General features: G+C 46.1%; 1 protein-coding gene across 1 annotated transcript in view; it reads right to left on the bottom strand.

Annotated features, from left to right (window-relative positions):
- SCML4 (Scm polycomb group protein like 4) overlaps window positions 1–13,924 on the bottom strand; it is a 43,141-nt gene extending 29,217 nt beyond the window's left edge. The window contains exons 1-3 of the mRNA XM_071429920.1: window positions 13,639–13,924; window positions 5,144–5,273; window positions 2,433–2,633 (exon numbers count right to left, since the gene is read on the bottom strand). Of these exons, the coding sequence (XP_071286021.1) occupies window positions 2,433–2,633; window positions 5,144–5,273; window positions 13,639–13,839 (532 nt within the window). The 5' untranslated portion in view covers window positions 13,840–13,924. The remainder of the gene's footprint in view (window positions 1–2,432; window positions 2,634–5,143; window positions 5,274–13,638) is intronic.
- Between the last annotated feature and the right edge of the window lie 728 nt (window positions 13,925–14,652).

The raw sequence follows: 14,652 nt of genomic DNA, 5'->3' as shown, positions 1-14,652 counted from the left end.
GGAGATTGCACAGAAAGAGTTGACTGATTTTGACTTTTGACTTAGTAAAAATGAGTGAAAAACAATCTGTAAAATAAACATATAAAGTGTTCAGAAATCCCCAACTCTTTGGAGGTGCTCAAAATAACCTGATGGGGCAAGAAATGATAATGCAAGCTTACAGATGCCCATAAAACAGCAAGGTCACAGAGTCATGAAAAACTCAGATATATTTCCAGAAGGTGTGGAACAAAACCTTTCCAGGAGAGAAAATGGAATGTTAAAGCCGCTATACAAAGTTCAGGAGAAACCTGATATGGATTGTGATGGGCATCATTCTGGTCATACAGGCGGAAGAAGGGGGAATTCACACTTGCAGAAGTGCATGGGCAGACTGCATTGATGTTTGGGGAACAGAAATTTTCCCTGTGGCATTGCAGCCAACACCATCCTGCTATGTGGGACTGTGCAAGACACCTGCACTCCTTTCACTGGTGCAGTGATCTTCCTCACCTGAAAGGAACTGTGTATTTCAGCCTAGCAGGATGGGGGTGGCTCTCTTAGAAATACATTTAAGGGTAAGAACAGGGCAATTAAAATTCCTGTGTTAGCCTGTCAGGGGGCATACTTACCCAGGAATCAAAAAAAGGGCATAAAAGCCATGGGAGGGGTGGAGGGGTCAAAACAGACCCACCAGGATCTGTTGTAGCAAGACACATTCAATTTCAACAGATTTGTAGGGAGGACAGCATGATATGGCTGCCTGAAGTCTTCCACCTGGAAGGTTCTTTCCCAATCCTATAGTTTAGCAGCCATCACTACTAACAAGAAAAAATTGCAACATTAGACTTATAATTTTGGGGATAACTTCAGAGATTTCCTGTTGGCCTGAGCTGCTGTGAGGGATCATGCTCCACAGCTGGTTGAGCATCTGTGAGCCAAGCCATGGGAAGATTGGAAAGCCCCTGACAAAACTCATCTGCACTGCTGGGAGTGAAGTGCAATTACAGAGCCATGCCATGACTAGGAGGCCATTCACCCCTCTTTGATGACTAGAAGAACCATGAAATTACGAGAAATGTTTAGTTCAGGTGAAGTTGAAGCTGAGCCAGCTCAGAGGAGCTGAGACCAAGGATTTTGGCAGGCTTGGTGCATAATATGACTCTCCTGATTCTAATGAAAGTCATATATGCGGCACAGAACTAGGCAAAAATGAAACTTTGCATGAATTGATTCAGTCTTGTGTTTCTGTGAACAAGTCTGGAGCATTCTCAGAGTATTTTTGGTGTCCCTTAGGGAAGGCACACCTGTGATTACAGACAACTTGAGGAGAGGGAAGAAGCAAGATTTATATGCTGCACAGAGGGCCAGAGCTTGGGCTCCCACACAAGAAGGTCCCAGTGGCACAGCTGAGCATCTGCAGTCCCTGTGAAACTGATTGGACTTGCAATCCTTGGCTTTGTGTTTGTGCCTGACTCATCTGCAGCAGCTCATTGGAGAGTGCTGTTCCCATATTCCCATCATTGTTTCATTCCCACTGCATCCCCATATGCCAAAAGAATGTTGTGACAAAAAACTCTTGCTGTGATAGAAGAAAAGTTCACATTCACACTGAGAACCAGGCCAGGGGATTCACTGTGGGACATGGGAGTTTCATCAGGACACAGCAAGAAGTGCCACTGCGGGAAGACGAGGAGCTGCTGGGAAGCTCCCCTTGGTCTTTGATTCTCTCTGATATATTTGTGTAGACTGTGTGCAGTCCTGCTGCATGGGGAATTCGCTGTGGGACTTTTGCAATTCCTGCAGCAGAGAGCAGGTTTGGCCCATGAGCTGCAGGCAGAGCAGCTAAACTCCATTAAAGTTGTCCTTTTGTGAAACACAGAATCATAAAGTTATATAAAGATTTTGGCTGGAAGGGACCTTTATAGGTCATTTAGTCCAACCCTCCTGCAATGACCAGGGACATCTTCAGCTAGCTCAGATTGCTCCAATACACATCCAGCCTGACCTTGAATATATCTGAGCTTGGGGCATCTGAGTTTGGGGCATCCATCACTTCTCTGGACAACTTGTTCCAGAGTTCTGTCACCCTCATCACACGAGGCATGCATGTGTACTTGTGGTGGCAATGTGTGTCATGAAGTGGGCTGGCATTGCTGCCCATGCTTGAACAGCTGCCTGAGAACAGCTCTCAGCCCTGGCCTCAGCACTGTTCCAAAGAGTGGTAAGAGGCAGACTCTGGAGTGCATGTTCCTCACCTGAATCACCACTGCAATACCCTTGACCAACATTCTTTCATCTGACACCAAGGTGATTCCTGCAGCAGCTCATTTTGCAAAGGCATAAGTGATATTCAAAGCTGGTTGCCACCCCACTGATGGGAACAGGACATCCAGGGCAGTCAGGATTAGGGAGCACATTAAGCACTTCCCTACTGGGCACAAACCCCTTACCTGACACCATCTCTCCTCCATAGCCCTGCCTGAGGAGGGAGAAGACCACCTTTTGCTGGAGAGCACAGTCGATGCAGGCTTGCACTGCCTGCTGCAGGGCTGCTGACGGCCGCTCGGGGCCAAAGTGCTCCGGCAGCTGCTGCACCTTTCTTCTGTCAAGGTACGGCCCCAGGTTCGCTTGCTTGTTGACATAAATGCAGACTGTAGACATAAAATCCCAATAAGGTTATTACAAAACAGTCCTGGGAGCATCCTAGGAAATGCTAGCATTCTACATTTCTATTCATTTCCCAAGTTCTTCCTTCACTGGTGAATTGTTGTCACTTGTGATGCCAGAGCCAGACTTCCTTGTGCTAATGACCCATTGCCAGAGCAAAACTAGCTGAGTTTAGGTCTAGCTCAGTTTCACAGGCTAGGATAAGCTACACACATCTAAAAAAGCTCCTATGTATGCCTGGGGTTTGCTGTCTTGACTCCACTTTGTCCATGCAACTTGTGACCAGAAAAATGTTTGGGAGTGCAGAACAGTAACTAGCAGTGGTGACTTCACAGCAAGGAGGGAATGCCAGCCTGAGGTGTGTTTTCAGATTATTTTTTTCCTTTGTTTTTAGACTGGTTCATTGAGAGCTGCTGTGAGAAGCACTGCTCTGAGATGACTTTTGTAAAGCCTTTGGATCCTTCCTTCTTCAAATGCAGCTGTAATTTCTGGAGGGTTTTGCTGCACAGTGCCATGGCAGAAATCTGGTCTTTGGGAGCTTCCTAACCCTCCATGTCCAACCTGACACTCCACAAACTGCATTAAGTTGAGAGAAATGGTACATGGTGTGCAGTGCTACATTTTGGGACTGCAACAACGTGACTGTGCTGCAGAGGGGTCCCTGAGGGAGTCTGCCCCAGCCCCTCCACAGCCAAGCCCTGCACACCTCCTCTCAAAAGCTGCAAAGGCAGTTTTTCTACATGCCATCAGGACTGCCAGCAATAGCCAAAAATTGAGCATTCTCCTCACTACCATGAACTTATTTTAAGCTTGGCTGAGGCTAACTGCATCTCAGGGGAAGCAGGGATAGAGCTGGGTAACTAAGGGCGACTAAGACACAGCCTAAAGTCAGGCTAAAGTGAGACATATTATAATAGCTGGCTGAGTGTGCTCGAGCTGTCATCTCTCAAACAATATAACATTATCTTCTGACAGAAATCAGATATGTGACAAAAAAACTGCATCAAGCAGAGTGGAGGACATGATGACAGCTGTGTAAAGTTGGAAATAATTTACAGTTTGCATCACCATAATGAAAATCTAGTGCAACTGTCACAGTGCACTCTGCTTCCCCATCTTGCAGGGACCAGCAGAAGGGGCTCAAGCAGTACATCCAGGGTAAACAGGGGGATAATAGCAATCATACTTATCATTACACCACTTCACACCTTCCATGTGCCAAACAAACAAAGGGATAGTACACTGAAAATATGGCAGCGGCATGCAGGAATTGCAGGGGGATGTCAGAGTGCAACTTTCCCTGAGTCCACACCTTGACAAATCTGCAGAATGCGGTCTCTGTGTGACAATCCCCTGGTTTTGTCGGGGCTCAGCTGTGGGAGGGACTCTGCAGCTTGCAGGCAATGTGCTGAGTCCCCCACTGCAGAGCCAGGGTCCCCACAGTCCTTCTGAAGCAGAGAGGGAGGTACAAGCTGGCTTGAGTTTCCCTTCCCCTCCTGCCAGCCCTGCTCTGGTGGGAACCTGCATGCTCTGTAGGGAGGAAAGGTGCCAGTGGCATGAGGATGGGCAGACAGAGGTGTGGGGCACTACCTGGAATGACCCACAGAGCCTTTGGAGCCACCCTGGTGATCTGGCAGGGCTGCAGGACTGTGCCTCCCTGTCCCGCTTCAAAAGCAGCCCTGGGCACAGCCTCTCAGGGCACTTCCATCCACTCAGCTGCTGTTTGCCAAGTGCTTTGCAGACTTTGCGTGTGAAGGGATAAACGAGAATAAAATATATTATTGTCATTGTTGCTGGGTTTAGTATCATTCTGCCACCAGAGCAGATGGAAAACTTCTCCTCTGTGCATCCCAGCTAAGAAATAATGGGATTTATGTGTTGTGTTTAGATTCTAATGTTATCTAATCCATTTCTCTGCTGAAATCTCAGGGTAAATCAGCTGTCTTGTTGATTTTCTTCTCATTTACATCAGTTTAAAAGCCTTGACCTATGTTACTTCTGGTACTATAAACAAAAAGAAGGAGTAAGACCGTGTTTTCTGACTAGATTTGGAAATGACCATGCCTGCTGCTGTGATAAGGCATTGGGGTTTCTGTGCTGGCAGCCCTGCCTACAGTCAGACCATGGCTCCTCCGTTCTTCTCCCCACAGCTGTAACAGATGTTTCATGTTCACACAGGGATTTAAGTTGATCACTGCAACATATTAGATGGGGTGAAAATGTTAGGTATAAAATGGAACATTCATGGGTTTTTGATGTTCACATTTCAAGAGCAATGGGACTGACATCTGCACTAAACTTGACACACAGCAGTCAAAATAAAATCTTGCAGGATAACTTTGCTCCTCATCACTGGTCACTAGACTAATCTGCAAACACCCTATTTTCATGAGCTCCCCCTGCTCTGGAAAGCCCAGCATCTGGCTGTGACATGTGGCTGTCAGCTCGTGGCTCCTGCTCACCCCTTGGCCAAGGAGCACTTGAGGCTGAGTACCTGTGAGAGCCTGTGGGGTGTCTGAGTTGGGTACCGTGGCTGCATCCTGGGGGATTGAGCTGATATCCGGCTCCGGCGTGCTTCTCGGCGGAGAGATTGCTAAAGGAGTCATCAGGACACGAGACTTCAGCTGCAAAAAATAATGAAAGTATACACAAGATATTCCAATTTTATTCTATGGATGTCACGCCCCATGAACTCCCACTCATTAGCAATCTGCTATTGCATCACTTTCTCCAGGCCAGAAGATCCATCCTGCTCCCAGGAGGATACTGGAGCCTGAAGCCTGACTGATTTGCTGCAGACAGCAACGCCTTAAGCTACAGGATGCAAATATTATGCCACCCACCGGGTAGTTATTTACACCTGAGCAAATTGAGCCTAACACTCTAACAAATCAGCGCAATGGCATTTTACGAGCCATTTCATGTGGGTGTAAACAATGCTCCACAACTCAGAAACATGGGGTCTTTAACTGCATCATAATTTAGGGCCAAATTCTGCTCTTGGTTGCAGGGCTGTAAATCTTGTGTAAATCCAGTGGCACCAAGAGGCTACTCTAGGCTGACACCCATGTAAATAAGCTCACACTGTGGTCCAGATTGTGCTATTACCAGCTAGTAAATACAAACTGCTGCGCTGCTGCACCCAGTGAGCTTTGCAACCTGCAGCCCAGCTTGGAGAAGAGAAGCATGATGTGAATTTACGGTGCAATATCACTGTGTCTTTATGCTGCCAGTACCTGGCAACTTCTCACCAGTCAAATGATGATCAGGTCCTCATATTTAAAAAGGACTTATGTGATGGATGTGACCTGAAGGTACCACTCTTGCTTTTCCTCTTGCTGAGAAGAGGAGTAGGGGGAAAGCAGAGAGCCAAGCACACAGCTTGCTGGCTTATATATTTACATGTCCTACACCAAAATGTTCTTCTGACAGGTACTTATTTCCTTTTGTTGTTTTTCAGTGGACAATGTACAAAGTATATTTTAGGCAGAAATGAAGTAGACAGCTGCCTACAAACCAAACCTTGAGCAATCCCTGTTTTGGATGAAGACTTTTGTTGTCCATGATTATGAATTTAAAATGTCTATAATAATTGTCACTGTTTCAGTATAATGGTAAAACTAGAAAGCTGTGGAAAGGAGAGGGAAGTATGTAGGACTTAGGGATATCTAAGTGAGTTTTTACCACCGCCTTCCCTGGGGCAAGATAATCCTTTTGTTTTCAGCCTGAGAGAGGGAAAAATATTCAGTAAGTGCATCTGAGACAAGCTGTGGATTTCACCTCCTGCCGTATGGCAGTTGTAGAGTATGGGGGACCTTGAGCTGGCCCCTGGTTAGTGCCATTTCTCACTGGCCTGGGCTGTCCTGTTTTTGTAGAGTTGTCTTGCCGTCGGATTGGGATCAAGAATGACCAGTGGCAAAGTGCTGTCAGTTTCTTTTTACAGAATCACTGACTATGCTGAGTTGGAAGGGACCCACAAGGATCATCAAGGCCCTCCACAGGACCATCCCCAAGAATCACACCCTGTGCCTGAGAGCATTGTCCAAATCCTTTTGAACTCTGTTAGGCTTGGTGCTTACTTCCTTGGGGAGCCTGTTCCAGTGCCCAACCACCCTCTGGGTAAAGAACCTTTTCCTTATCTTCAACCTAAATCTTCCCTAATATAACATCAGGCCATTCCCTCAGGTCCTGTTGCTGCTCACCAGAGAGAAGGGATCAGTGCCTGCCCCTCCTTTTCCCCTCATGAGGAATTTGTAGACTTCAGTGAGGCTTCCCCTCAGTCTCCTCCAGGCTGAGCAGACCAAGTGACCTCAGCCACTCCTCATATGCCTTCACCGCAAGGCCCTTCACCATCTTTGTTGTTCTCCTTTAGATGCTCTCCAATACTTTAATATCTTTTTATATTGTGGTGCCCAAAACTTCCCCCAGCACTCGAGATGAGGCCACCCCAGTGCAGAGCAGAGCAAAGCAGGACAATCCCTTCCCTTGCCCAGCTGGCCATGCTGAGCCTGATGCCCCCAGGACACCACTGGCCCTTCTGGCTGCCAGGGCACTGCTGACTCATGTTCCACTTGTCATCAGCCAGGATACCCAGGTCCCTTTCTGCAGCACTGCTTCCCACCCTCTCATTGCCCAATCTGTCCGTGTATCCATCCCAGGTACAGCATCCAGCACTTTCCCTCATTGAAATTCATATGGTTGGTGATTGCCCAATCCTCTGATTTGTCAAGGTCTCTCTGCTGGGCCTCCCTGCCCTCGAAGGAATCAACAGCTCCTCCCAGTTTTTTATCATCTTTGAGCTCTCTTAGTGTCCCTTCCAGTCCTGCATCCAAGTCATTTATGAAGATGTTGAAGAGCACAGGGCTGGGGATGGAGCCCTGTGGGAAACCCATCAGTGACAGGTCACCAGTCCAATGTCACCTCATTCCCTGTAACCCTTTGTGCCTGACTGGTGAGCCAGTTGCTCACCCATGGCATGATGTGTTTATCCAGCTGTGTGCCTGACATTTTGTCCAGAAGGATACTGTGAGAGACAGTATCAAAATCTTTACTGAATGGGAAGAGAATAGAGTTTCAAAAATCAGGGTCTCCATCCAGTTTGGGATTTATTCCATCTAAGAAGGTGAGAAGCAGCATGATTTATTACATTCTATAGCAATATGTCAATTATTCACTGTTCTATGGCAAAGTGGGCTGGCAAAGTGAAACTTTGGGTAGCCCATATGTTAGGCTTCTGGGCTTGTTTTTGATCACATATATATATATATATACACACACATACACAAAGAATATGTATGTACATAGGTGCATTTGTACGCACTCTGTATTTATTATATAAAAATAGATATATTTCTAGAGAGATGTGCAGATATAAAATCACAAAAGCATTTAGGTTGGAAAAGACTGCTAAGATCATCGAGTCCAATAATTTCCTAACATTGCCAGGACCACTACTATACCATGTCCCTAAACACCTACATATCTTTTGAACACTTCCAGGTACGGTGATTCCACCATTCCCTTTGTTCCAGTGCTTGAACACCCTTTTAGTGATGATTTTTTTCCAAATATACCATCTAAACCTCCCCTAGCAAAACTTGAGGCCATTTACCTTTTCCTTATTGCTGATTGTCTGGGAGAAGAGACCAACCTCACCTGGCTACACCCTCCTGTCAGGTGGCTATAGAGATTGAAAAGGTCTCCCCTAAACCTCCTTTTCTCCAGGCTAAACAACCCCAGCTCTCTCAGCTGCTCCTCATAAGGCTGATGCTCCAGACCCTTCACTGGCTTTGTTGTCCTTCTCTGGACAGGCTCTAGCAACACTTGTATGCTCTCACTCTTACATTTCTCTATATAGATACTATTTTTGAGACAGTATACCTGACAAATTCTGCTGCACTTACATGTTGGCTCCCTAATATCCTTACTGGCTCACATTCCTGTGGTCCCAAACAGAGGCACAAAAGTCCCCTCTTCAGCCCCTGAGCCTCGTGAGTGTGTGCTGCCCCACCAACACTGTGCACTGCCTCACCAGCATCATCAGACCTTTTTCCCCTCCCAGATCTTGGAGGCTCAGGCAGGCTTACATCCAAGAGCAAATAAACAGAAGGCAAGGCTTATGTAAACTCTATAGTGTGGAAGCCCGTTTCTTTGTTTATGGAAAGCCCCCTGTTTTAGTGAACAATTTACTGCAAAATTAATTGCAACAAAATGTGTTCTACAGCCTCTGGGTACAGATAAATGTCATTTTATTGGGGTAGTAGAGAACTGGCCTTTGTTAAATCAAAATGAAACAATGCCTGATTAGTGCAAGAGACAGTACACTAAGCAAACAACAGCTTAGCTGCCTCCTGGCCACTGAAATCCTGAGTAGTCCCTGAATATAATGAAGGGTAAATCTCAAAGTATTCCATTTAAAGATGTCTTTTCTTGGACTGAGTCTTCTCTATGGAAAAGCCAACCCAACCACCAGCTGACTGAGAGCTTGCCAGTAGAAAGCACATATGTGTGAGAGTCAAAAAAAGCAGTGAAGAAGAGAGAAAGAGAAAGAAAAAGAGACAGAGGAAATCTGTCAGAGCACATTGGGAAATCCTTGTGGTAAGGCATTGGAATCAACTTTTGACTATCAAATGTTGTGAGTTTTGATATGCACAACATGAGATGTAAAAGTGGTTGCTTTAAAACAAGATCTACAACCACCTCCCCACTCTTACAGACTTTCTACCATGGAAATGGGATCAGAGAAAGCTGATCAGGGATTCTGGGCAGGAAATTAGTGTGTCTACTTTATCAAAGTCACCATGCATTAGATGCAGAGAGAGTGGGCTTTTGTGCCATCGATGTTGGCTATAAGTTTGTTTGAGTATGCAGTGACTGGGGATGGGGAGGACTCTGCTGAGTCCTGGAGTTTTTATTACAATCTGCACACCTCTTCAGAGAAGCCAGGATTCATCTAACTGATATTTTTGTCATCCCCCACCAAAAAAAAGAAAGAGGGTGAAGAACATTTGCCAGGCAACTTTTTCTTCTTTCTGAAGATCTCTGCCAGCTTGTATAATAAAATACATGGGAAAGTAACCGGATGAACCACAACACAATCTTTCCCTGCAGTTTTCTTAAACCATTTAGATGCAGGTTCTCATTTTTATGGCTCCCTGTTCCCCTGTACCTGTTGTCCCTTTTCCTGAAAAACAATTGCTAGAAAAGGCCGGAATTCACCCCGTCCCCATGGGCCTTTGTCCTTCCAGAGGGCAGAGGCACCTCCTGGCAATGGGAACTTTTGCTGCCGGAGACAGAAACATCTCCAGCCCCTGCAAATGTGCACTAAGGTGAGTGTCTGAGCCAGCCTGGTCCTGCCAGGTGGATTTCTGATGGCTGGACAGAAGGTTGCCATTAAATATGCACCAGGGAAGCACAGAGCTTCTGAGCACATATTTTGGGGTCCGTGACTCTGTGCATTTGGCTGTGAGTGAGGACACTCATAGCACAAGCCCTGTCACTGAGGGTGAGAGGGGAGGTCAGCTGGCAAAGGCAAGCACTATCCAAGGTCTTTCCCACCTTTTCTTGTGTTGTGCAATAACTTTATTCTGCGCAGCAAATGATGCAAGTGAGTCTGCACACAGCCTCCTACATCCCATCAGTGTTCCACAGAGAATGAGGCAGGTAACCTTGACAGGAGAGTATACAACCTCCAAATCCAAGGCTGTATCACAGGACAGGTGAATAAACAAGACACTTTAAGGTTGTCTGTGCAATCTCATTCCCAATGCATCCAAATCCTGACTGCTTATTTGTCATCATTAGTGTTGACTCCCAGGGCAGCAGGGTAACCCGTGCCCCATAATGGAACTGTCACTCCACACGTGTGACTCTCACTGCCCACCCCACCTGGCTGAGCTGGGCTGGGGCCACCTCCCTGGCTGGGAGCTGCACTGGTTGCATAGAGGGACAAACTGCCCTAGAGCTGCCCAAAGGGTGCCATGGCTTTGCTGCCCTCTGGGAGGGACGTGGTGGTCTGTGCTGCAGTGCTGCCCCATGCACACGTACCTCAATGTCCTCTGACAGGGCGACTCCCTGCAGGGTGCTAACAAACCCTTCCCTCTTACAGCCTTTCCAGGCAGCTCTTCAGGGCTGCTCTCGCTCACAGCCACAGAAATAAAACCCATCCATCGACTAACCTCCCCCCTGGCTGCCAGAATAGGCTTTTTCCCAGAGATTTAGACAATCAGAAAGAATATTGTATTTTGGGGAAATGTAACATTTTATGGCAAATAGCTCCACATAAGGTACAAAACAGTTTTTGGAAAAACAGCTGATGAAATTTTATAGCCAAAGCTGTGAAAAAATAAACAGGATAGCAAGGAAAAGACTCTTCTTGGTGATGAAGTGTGATGAAATGTCATTTCAGGAAGACACAGATATTTCCTTTAATATCAATGAAAACAGGCAATGGGTCACCTGTCTATAAAGAGCATGTGATTGAAAATGTCTGTTATTCACATCTTGGTCAAAATATATTTAAATCTAGGCTGTAAATTCCTAGTTTCTTAAAAATTCAGAAGTATTTTTCCATCTGTTCTGTAACAATTCAGCTCTCTGGCTGCTATAAAGAATTTGGTTGTCTGCCATTTGGGCAAGGAGTCATTTTTTAAAATGCATTTAAGTCTTGTGGTATCTGAAACTCATACAATTATCGAGCTAATTAAATCAAGCTAGAGTTCCCCATCAAAAAATGTAATTTTTGACTCACTCTGGGGAAGTGCTTTGAATGGAGAGGGGCTCACTTCAGCTGAGCACGCAGCGTACAAAGGCACCTCATGGAAAGCATTGCCTTGTTGTACGAATCCTACAGCTCAAATCAGCCAGGCCAGGTGCCATGGGTGCTGCAGCTCATCAGTGTCAGCCCCATCCACCTGAGCCATTGGATATAAAAGGATGCCTTGTTACGTGCCATGCTTGCCTAGAAGGAGCCTCATCTCAGATCCAGTGCCGAAGGAAGGATGCTGTTGCCTCCTCTCCAAGTGCCTGGGGACAAAGAGGAGGAGTGTGTGGTACCCAGCCAGGGATAAAGTGTCCCTTTGGAAGAAGTGAGGGACACAGCAATCAAATGCTCAGCCACATAGGTCCAAAGCACAGTGCTACTGCCGCATTTCCAGGAATTTAAGACTATCACTTCTCCCATTTCTATATGTGTGGTGATTGGGGAAAGGCATTTTTCCAGGTGGATGGATGGGTACATTTGGGATAGAATGAAACATATTCCATGGCATTCTTTTTCCTTTTTTTTTTTTTTGGTCAAATTACAAATCAAATGCAAATGCATGAGCAAGAAGTGGGGGTCATCAAGACAAGCGGGGACAGAAGGGACAGTTCTGAAAAACCCTGCATACAAGGTCATGCTGGTATTTGGCAAATCACTCAATCTCAAACCTCAAAGACCCAATTTCACCACATTTATTAGTGTCCAGACTGAATGGTTTTGATCTGAAGAGTCTGCAAGTCACCCACTTTACTGATAATAACTAAATTACTTGAAATAAATATGATATATATTAAACTTGATATAAGAAATACCTCAAGTAAAGCAATTCAGATATTTCCATCCTGGAGTTTTATCCTGATATGTAAGTGAAAAAACAAAAAGTATTTCCATATCCCACATTTTACTTGAATCTTTGTCCCAGTCTTAGCTCGGAGCTCTATTTTGGACAACTGTTGCCCAGAGATTAGGGGAAAGGAGAGAAAGGTAAAGATGAGGGTAGCCTGCTCTAGATTAAACTCAAGTCCAAGGCTCACAGCAATCAAACAGTTGGCCCCTGTGTCCAGAGCTCAGCCAGCAGCACCATGCATGGGATGTTGTTGCCTCCTATGAGCCAGGAGATATCCATGGAAGAGCCAGGCAACACCCTGGACAAGATCTTCTCCAGGAAGGCTGGGTCAGCCTTGTGCATACCCTGATTGTTTTATTTGCTTTTCTGTCTTGAAACCACAAACCCAAGCAGCTCTGATTTTCCAACAGTCTGCAATTTGCCCTCCTTGTGCATCACTCTGCATGTCTGTGCCAGTGCCCATTCAGAACAAGGAACAGGCATGGCAAACATGCACAGTGCCCCGAGCTGGCTGGGGACAGAGACGTAGAGATTAACAGAGCAATCTGCTGAACAAAAGACCCCTTACTAAGCTGTGGCCCAATTTCACTCCCCAGAACAAATTCTCCTTCCCTGAGCATCACAGTACATTTTTGCCTGGTGTGAGGCATCACAGTGGCACTGCTCCCACTGCAGCGCTGAGCCCACTGCAAGTGATGTGGTGGGAGAGACCCAGCCCAGCAGCAGCAGCATCAGAAGGGCTTAAGGCACTAAGGGTTCCTGGCTTTCTTTAGTTCTGCCTTTGCCCCAGGGTTGCACAGAGAGCTGGGCAGTGAGCAGACAAATAAAGTGAAATACCATTATTTTTCTCAAATGCCCCTCTTTTCTTTTTTCCTTTGGAAAGTAGCTTCCTACCCCCCCCCCCCTTTATTTCCACTCTCCTGTATTCCTTTCCTTCTCTGTTCAGCTTGTTCAATTTCTAATCACTGTTAGTGAGAGAGAGGAAAGTGACAAATGAGAAACCCTTCCCCAAAGGTGTGCAGCCAACCCACACAACACTGTGGAAAGCATTTTCAAACAGACCAAATTAAAATAACTTTAACCTTTGGGAAAACACACATAGTGTGGTTCTTGGGGTGTCCTGTGCAGGACCAGAAGTTGGACTTAATGATCCTGATGGATCTCCTTCAACTTAGAATACTCTATGATTCTGTGATTTTTTTCACCAGATCAGGTAGAAGAGAAACCATCTTCTCTTTTGTTTTTTGGGGTTTTTTCTTTGCATTGCTCTGCCCCAGACTTGCACAACTTCCTCTGTTCCTGCATTCCAGTCGAAATTCTAGAGGAAAATATATGAAGACCACCAGGAGATGGTCAAGGAATGTGAAAGCCATGCATCTACCTTGTGCCCAGGTTTTCTCCCTCTCTTCTTTGGGATCTTCATGCCTGGCAGAGCACTGGCTGGTGCTGAGAAGAGGTTGTGAACAGCCATTTTGATGGGTGCTGGCTGCAGCGGGGGCCGCCCTCGCTTCTTCCCTGCCATCCTGGGGGACTGCATCTCCCCAGCAGCCAGGCTGGGGTCCAGGCACGGTGGGTGGCTCATCTGCCCTAAGGAGACAAAAAAAAAAAAAAAAGCAAACCAACTCTTTATTTAGTTTTCATTTTAGTTTGGTTGGTTTTTTTTATCCCAAGGCAGTTTTCTCAATGCTGTCATTTTCCCTCTTACCGTTGCTCACAAAGCAGCAAGAAACACACCACAGATGTATGACCCTGGGTGGGATTCACCTGACCACAGCCTTATCTTCACCTGAACACAAAACCCTTATCTTTCCCATTTCCCTCTCCTGACCATGAGTACAGTAGGGAGAGTTGCTCAGGTGGTGAGGCTTCTATTGCAGATGTCCAAGAGGTGAATCCCACAACCTTGGGGATACCACCTCGACCCTGCATCCTGCAGATAAGTGTTATGAAGGCTGGATCTTGCAGTCAGAGGGGGTTTGGAGTAGATGATCTCCTAAAGTTCCTGCCAGACTGATTTTTCTCACAAATTCTGTGGTTCTGCAAATCCTGCCTCACCTCAGAAATGCTACCAATACCAAAATGGACTTCCCTCCTCTTCATCCACAGCACTCCTGTGTGGGGAGGCTGGGCTGGGCCATGAGGTAGCCATGCTAGAGGGTAATTGCCAAACATTTCCTCTCTGCAATTTTATAGCATCTGTTACCATGCATGTTAGTAGTGGGCTTTTGGATCTACTCCATCAGCACAGTTACTTCACCACAACTCCATGCAGCTGCTGAAGTTGAGCAGGGGAAATGGAGTGGAATCTGGTCCATTTTCCTCTGCCCAGATTTTAATAAAGAAAACAAATATACAGCTATATGCACAATACCAAGGGAATATACAGCATCCTTCA

Source organism: Agelaius tricolor, unplaced genomic scaffold (assembly GCF_023055355.1).
Source record: "Agelaius tricolor isolate 1412-34295 unplaced genomic scaffold, bAgeTri1.0.p SCAF_1, whole genome shotgun sequence".
Classification (NCBI taxonomy): domain Eukaryota; kingdom Metazoa; phylum Chordata; class Aves; order Passeriformes; family Icteridae; genus Agelaius; species Agelaius tricolor.
The sequence above is the reverse complement of the archived record's forward strand: the minus strand, read 5'-3'. Positions and strand labels throughout refer to the sequence as shown.